This window comes from Lathyrus oleraceus, chromosome 3 (genome assembly GCF_024323335.1).
Source record: "Lathyrus oleraceus cultivar Zhongwan6 chromosome 3, CAAS_Psat_ZW6_1.0, whole genome shotgun sequence".
Lineage (NCBI taxonomy): Eukaryota > Viridiplantae > Streptophyta > Magnoliopsida > Fabales > Fabaceae > Lathyrus > Lathyrus oleraceus.
In genome coordinates this window covers 520,715,962-520,723,075 of record NC_066581.1, presented here as the reverse complement: position 1 = coordinate 520,723,075, position 7,114 = coordinate 520,715,962, and the positions used below count along the sequence as shown (strand labels likewise).

Below are 7,114 nucleotides of genomic sequence, written 5' to 3'. Positions count from 1 at the left end.
AAGTTTTGAGAGAATTTGAGAGGTTTTGATGAAAAAGTTTGTTGCAATCTTGGAGAATGTGATTGTGATTACCAATTCTGTTATAATTAAGGTTATATACCAAGCTTAATCCACCTTGCTAATCACAATTAGCAAATCCAAGTGAATTAGTGTTAATGTGGTTTTTAAGTGAAAGTCCAAAATGACCTTTTCAAATTGGCAATGTAACAGTACCATGACAGTTCCAACAAGTCATATTTGCTATTTGGAGTGTGTTGGAAAAAGTCCCATGTGCATAGGCCTTGTAAATCTCAAATTCACATGTTCACACCAAAAATTCAAAAGAAGTCACTTAAAAAATGACTTTTTGCCTTGACCATTTTTGATGAATTTTGATTATGCACCATGAAAGTACATGTGAAATGGGGTTTTCTCAAAGAAAGATCATCCATGTTGGACATTCCATGTGAAAGTTATGCCACTTTGATTTTAGGCATTTTTGGAAAATGAATGGACCATATCTTGTCAACCATACATGGGAATTTCAAGTTCTTGGACTTTTTGGAAAGGTGAGAGCAAGATCTACAACTTTCATGTTGAAAAAAATTTCATTTGAAGCCTTTTTGGACATGTAATTTTGAGGTGAAAAACTTTCCATTTTTGGAAACTTTCATTACAAGTCACTTTCTATTTTTGGCAACTTTTTGTCTGACTTTATTTTCTTCATTCTTGATGTTTGAAATGTCAAATGAAACTTGTTTAGACATGAATGAAGTGTATCCAACTCTCTCCCACCTCCAAATCCATAAAATCAAGCACAGTTGACCACAGTTGACTTTTTCAACTGATAGATGAATTTGGCAATGCACTGATCAAGCTGAGCCCCAAACTCCTGATGAAATGGCTCAAGGATGATACCCTAGCCTTCATAAGCTCAATACAATCACATGATGATCCCCATATCCATTGTAGACCCCATCTCCTTGCCATGCCCTGATTGGCCCAATGCAGATGATTAGGGTTGACCAGTGGTCAAAACCCTAATCTCAAGGTATCTGATCAATCTTCTGAATCTCTTAGATGATATCAAGACCATGATGATGATGATGTATCATTGCAACCAAGATGAAGCTCAACCTCCTTGAGAACCATGAAACCCTAATTTGAATCACCATCCTCAGATGGCTAATGATCAAATCCAATGAAACCCTAGCTTGCATCATGACCTCTTCATCTTCTGATCAAGACTTATGAGGATGACTTGCACAATGTAACCACATGATATGCAAGATGCAATGCCTAATGACCTAAAAAATGTTATGCAATATGTTAAGCTAGTCCCAAGAGAGGAGGGCAAATTTTGAGGTGTTACACATGGCACCCATCTTTTCACTTTTTCTCGTTTCAAGCATATGCCAGCGTGGGGAGCAGCGTAATGTGAAGCAACGGTAACCTTTCTTTTTTTCTATTTTTTAATTTAGAAACTAGCCGTTCAACGGCTACTTATTTTATTTTTATTTTTTTTAACTTATTTTTTATTATAAATATAATTTTGGTTTCCAAAAATTTACCAACACAAATTTCTCTCACTTTTATTTTCTCTTCAATTTGAAATTTCTCTCTCACAATTTCATCATTTTATTCCTATACTTTTAATTTTTTTTCAACAATTTTTTCTCATTAGCATTTTTTTTACAAAATATTTAACTCAAAATTTCATCTTTTTACTTCAAATTACAATTGTTTAGGCCAAATGGATCCTAATCATTTTCATTATCAACAAGCTTTTTTCAATTACATGCAAAATTATCAAAATCATAATCCTCAAAATTCTCAAATTCCACCGGTGCCAACAAACCCCGCCATATTTCTTCTGTCACCAAACAATCCAAATATGTATCCTATACCTCAAATGAATTCTAATAGTATGGAATTCTCTGCTTAAGTTCCACCATTTTCTACTCAAGTCCCACCATTTTCTACTCAAGTTGGTACTGAAAAAGAAGAAAGGGTTGTCGTTAAAAAAAGATCTCGAGAGCAATTTACAAGGGAAGAGGATATACTACTTATCCAATCATGGCTCAATGTTTCAAAGGATCCAATTGTGGGATTTGATCAAAAGGCTGAGAGTTTTTGGTTAAGAATTGTTGCTAGTTATAACCAATATCGTGGGCAATTGCGGGAAAAGTTAGGGGGACAGTTAAAATATCGATGGCATAGAATAAATGGCATGGTTCAAAAATTTGTTGGGTGTTACAAAATTGCTCTTAAAGTAAAGAAAAATGGGACATCCGAGACCGATGTCATGGCAGATGCACATGCTATTTTTGCTTAAGATCAAGGTACAACATTCAATCTTGAGTATGCATGGCGATTGTTAAAAGATGAAGCTAAATGGCGCATCGTCGAAGAATCGATTGGAAGTTCTGCAAAAATAACAAAGACTTATGCTAGTGGGGCATCATCGGAGAACCCAGATACAACTTCAAGTTATGAGCTTAACTCATCATCACCAATGAAGCGTCCAATGGGACAAAAAGCAGCAAAAAGGAAGGATAAGGCATCAGAAATTCCAAATGCAACGCAAGATGCAAAGAATAAAAGACCAATAACAATGGACAGACTTGCGCAAGCTAAGGAGGACAAGCTAGAATTAAGGTTAGTGCAAATGATGATGAAAGACACTTCTACTATGAACGATAGTCAACGAGATATTCATGAAAAATATTGTAATAAGATGAAAAAAAAATATGGAATGTAGTTAGTATCACTTATGTAAAATGGTCATTAGTACCACTTTAATTTATCAACACCTATGTAAAATGGTCATTAGTACCACTTTAATTTAAACTAGCCGTTATTCAAACTACCACTTTAATTTAAACTAGCCGTTATTCAAACTAGCCGTTATTCAAACCATTATATATACTACCACTTATGTCATTGTTCTCTCATTCTCATCTTATTCTTCTCATTTTTCTCTCATTCTTTACTCACTAAATGGATTCAGACAATTCAGATAATTACGATCAAGAATTTTGGGAGTTGGTTGAAGAAGAATTTATGGACGACAGTGATGAAGAACAACAACTTCAGAATGAACGTCGATCTGGAAGTTCCTCTAGGCCAAAGAGAAGAACAACGGTAGATCGAGGTCGTGAAGAAGGGCACAATCGATTATTCAATGACTACTTCTCGGAAAACCCAGTATACACAGATGTTCAATTTCGAAGAAGGTTCAGAATGCATAGGCATGTATTTCTTCGAATTGTAGATGCCCTTGGAAATCATGATGAATATTTCCAAATGAGGGTCGATGCAACTGGTAAAATGGGTCTTTCACCATTGCAAAAATGTACATCTGCTATTCGTATGCTGGCGTATGGGTCTCCTGCTGACCTTGTAGACGAATATGTTCGAATCGGTGAAAGCACTTTAATTGAGTGCTTAGAAAGATTTGTTAAGGGTGTCAATGTTGTATTTGGCGCTGAGTATTTGAGAAAGCCTAATGTTAGATGCCCAAAAGTGCTTATTTGAGCTATCATATGTGGGCATCTTTCACTCTATTTCCTTGCTAAATTGTCAAAACCACCTTTGTTTTACATGAAATGCATTACATTGATAAACGATCTTAGTACCTTTGATTTGTGTGTTATTGTGCAGGAAGAAGGCATGAAATAATTGAAAATGAAGACACAAGAAAGTTGGCAAAGGAACCAAAGAAAACAAGCATTCATCAGCCTGCTCGCTAGGTGAGCTGCTAGCGAAAAGCTCCAGTAAAATATCAATAAATTCGCTAGGCGAGCTGCTAGCGAAGGTGGTAGCGAGTTCGTTCAGTTTTGGTGAAAAGCGCAGCCAGCACTCACTCGCTAGGCGAGGCTCTAGCGAGTTCCCAGCGAGCATTCCAGTAGCCAAACCTCTCAACCTCGCTGGAGCGAGGGTTGAAGCGTGACCTTCGCTAGGCGAAGGTTCTGTTTGCTAGGCGAACATGACAGTCTGAGTAGGCTGTTTCTCTGGGCGCAGGAGCCTCTGGTGCCTCAATTAGACCCTCGCTAGGCGAGCCATTCTGCTCGCCTAGCGAGCATGACAGCCCAGTACAGCTCTATAAGTAGCAAGTGCCACTTTTGAGAGCCATACCTTAGTTTTACCTAATTTTTGCACTTTTGTACTTTCTTAGAGATATTTTACAGCATTGTTCTTGGGAGATTTTATGCCCTAGATTTCATTTCTCTTCATCTTGTAACCATCTTTTACAAAAAGAAGGTGGATTCCCATCCAATCTCGATTATCCGACTTGGATGTTGATCAACCTTCTTCTGAAACTTGCCGACCAAGCTACCATGAAAATGAGTAGCTAAGTCCTCCATTTGTCAAGGTTAGATGTAGGTGATTACTAGCTTTGTGTGTAAATGTAAGGATCTTCATGTGTAAACTCTTTAATGGTGAATATATGATGAAAACTTTGTTTCTATTTAAAACTCTTTGTGTTGGTTTATGATCGAGAGATGTTTACCAACTCTTGACCTAGGTTTTCATCCAATCTTGTTTATTAGCTAGAGATAGTAATGAATGATTTTGTTCACCATAAGGTTGAACCAAAAAGTTGTCATTTTGATAGATTGTGTTCGAGAGAAACAATGGATCAAAATGGGAAAACTCACAATGTGTGTTCGAGAGAAACATATTGGGAGGACTTTGTGAAATGATTTATCATCTAAAGGAGTTTATAAGATTGTTGACCGAACAAATACATGCAAAGTGATCATCGAACCCTAACTTTGGCAATATTTCTCATTTATTCAAACCAAAACCTTTACCGCAATTTATTACCTTTTTATGCAAGATAACGTGACAACCAACCAAAACCCTATTGTTACATTGAGTTAGAATTAATACAACCATCGAACGGCGGTGATATCTTACAATCCCTGTGGATACGATAACAAAAACCCGACACGTAAATTTACAACTAACACCTAACAACACTGATGTTGAACATCTTTTATAAATGGGAGAGTCACGTGGCTTTCCAGGTATCTTGGGTTCCATCGATTGTATGCATTGGGTATGGAAAAATTGTCCTGTTGCATGGAAAGGACAATTTTGTCTAGGTGATCATGGTAAGCCCATAATCATGCTTGAAGCAGTGGCATCACAAGACTTATGGATTTGGCATGCTTTTTTTGGTATTGCAGGTTCAAACAATGACATTAATGTGCTAAACCAATCCAACGTGTTTAACGATATTTTGGAAGGACGTGCTCCTAATGTGCAATATACAATCAATGGGACACCATATAATATGGGGTATTATTTAGCAGATGGTATATATCCCAAGTGGGCTACATTTGTCAAGACTATTTCAATGCCACAGGGAGAAAAGAAAAAATTATTTGCTCAACATCAAGAATCGGCTAGAAAAGATGTGGAGCGAGCATTTGGAGTGCTTCAATCTCGATTTGCAATTATACGTGGCCCAATGCATGCCTGGCACATGGACACTCTCAAGCATACCATATATGCCTGCATCATATTGCACAACATGATTGTGTAAGACGAACGACATACATATGGAGGTAATTTTGATTACTCTTATGATAATGTGGATATCAATAACTCAACAACTGAAACATTTAGCGGTCCTCATCCGAATCTTGCAACAAGACTATAAAGAAGAGCAAGTATTCAAGAAAAACAAGTTCATCGTAAACTTCAAGGAGATCTAGTCAAATATATTTGGGAACGTTTTGGACATGAAGATGATGAAATTTAAGTTTGATTAATTATGTGATGTTATTTATTTTTATTGTTTTTAATTATATATCATGTATTTGAGATTAATTTTAATTATCCTTTTAAATTATAAGTTTAATTTAATTTTTTTTATATCAAATTTAATTTAAAACACTAAAATTATTATTTTAATTAATATAAAATTTAATATGAATAAAATATTAATATATAAAATAAAGTTGTGAGATCCAATCTGAGTTCTTCAGAGTTGCACCATTGGAGTGAAAAAGTAGTTGAGTTGCTTCAAGCTGACGTGGTTTTATAGGTCCCACAAAGAATCCAAAAATGGTTTCACGGTTGGAGAAATAGGGGGCATACTGACTTAGCCTTTTTATATATTTTTTTTATTATTATTTATTTTGTTTATTAGTAATTTTATTTTTACTGTTTATTTAAAATAGGCCATGGTTATTCATGAGAATTAAGCACATTAAGTTTTATTTGATTAGGATCCCTTTAAACTAATATACCCCTTAACTCTAATTTGTTTATTCTTATTTTATTTTAATTATTTAGCTTTCATTTTATCAATTTAAACTGTGTAGATAATTTAGTTCATCCTTTTAATTTAATTGTTAGTGTATTCAAATTTTTAATTAAGTTATTTGTCAATTCAATTTGTATTTATTTGTTAGCTAATTTATAAAAATTCTAAAAAACACAAAATATAATATCATGACGTCTTGTTCAACATTGTACTCCTTCAACATTTGTTTCATCCAAAGTAGTTGGGTGCAACTGCTTTCCTGTAGTAATGGTTTCAACTGCTGTAGTAGATAATGATACACAATCCTTCTTCTTACTGAACCATGAGATGAAATTGTTCCCAAGAAAGAAACATCCACCAGATGTGTTATTTCTATCATCGACACTCCCAACCCAATCTGCATCACAATATCCTATCAATATTAAATTGGTGTCATGAGAATAGAGAATACCATAATCATAAGTTCCATTTATATACTTCGTGATTCTCTTTACTTGATTCAGATGATTGGCCTTGGGTTTAGCTTTATATCTTGCACACACTCCTACAACAAAAGTGATGTTAAGTATGCTTGTTGTGAGATATAACATACTCCCTATCATACTTCTGTAGAGATATTAATCTACCTCAACTCCATTTTCATCTTTTGATAACATCACATGAGTTGCATTTGGGGTTCTCTTATGGCTACCCTTGTCAACACCAAAACTATTCATATACTTTTTTCATACTTGATTTGAGATACAAAATGCTATCTTCCATTTTCTTTACTTGAAGACCAAGAAAGTAAGTGAATTCTTCTACAAGACTCATCTCAAACTCAAATTTCATTTGCTGAACAAAATGCTCCACCAT

General features: G+C 35.0%; 1 protein-coding gene and 1 pseudogene across 1 annotated transcript; one reads left to right on the top strand and one right to left on the bottom strand.

Moving 5' to 3' along the window:
- Positions 1 to 2,877: 2,877 nt before the first annotated feature.
- On the top strand, positions 2,878 to 5,533 carry LOC127131942 (uncharacterized; annotated as a pseudogene).
- A 926-nt stretch (positions 5,534 to 6,459) lies between these two features.
- Positions 6,460 to 7,114, bottom strand: LOC127131941 (uncharacterized mitochondrial protein AtMg00810-like). Its single transcript, XM_051060823.1, has 2 exons — positions 6,991 to 7,114; positions 6,460 to 6,671 (listed from the first exon to the last, which is right to left on the bottom strand). The coding sequence occupies exons 1-2, from the start codon at positions 7,112 to 7,114 to the stop codon at positions 6,460 to 6,462; spliced, it is 336 nt and encodes a 111-aa protein (XP_050916780.1).

Bases quoted from the DNA above. Each gene is read 5' to 3' on its own strand.
- LOC127131941 (XM_051060823.1), bottom strand. From the start codon at position 7,114: ATGGTGGAGCATTTTGTTCAGCAAATGAAATTTGAGTTTGAGATGAGT. The intron at 6,672-6,990 runs GTATGAAAAAAG...TAATATTGATAG, and splicing joins CATTTTGTATCTCAAATCAA to GATATTGTGATGCAGATTGG.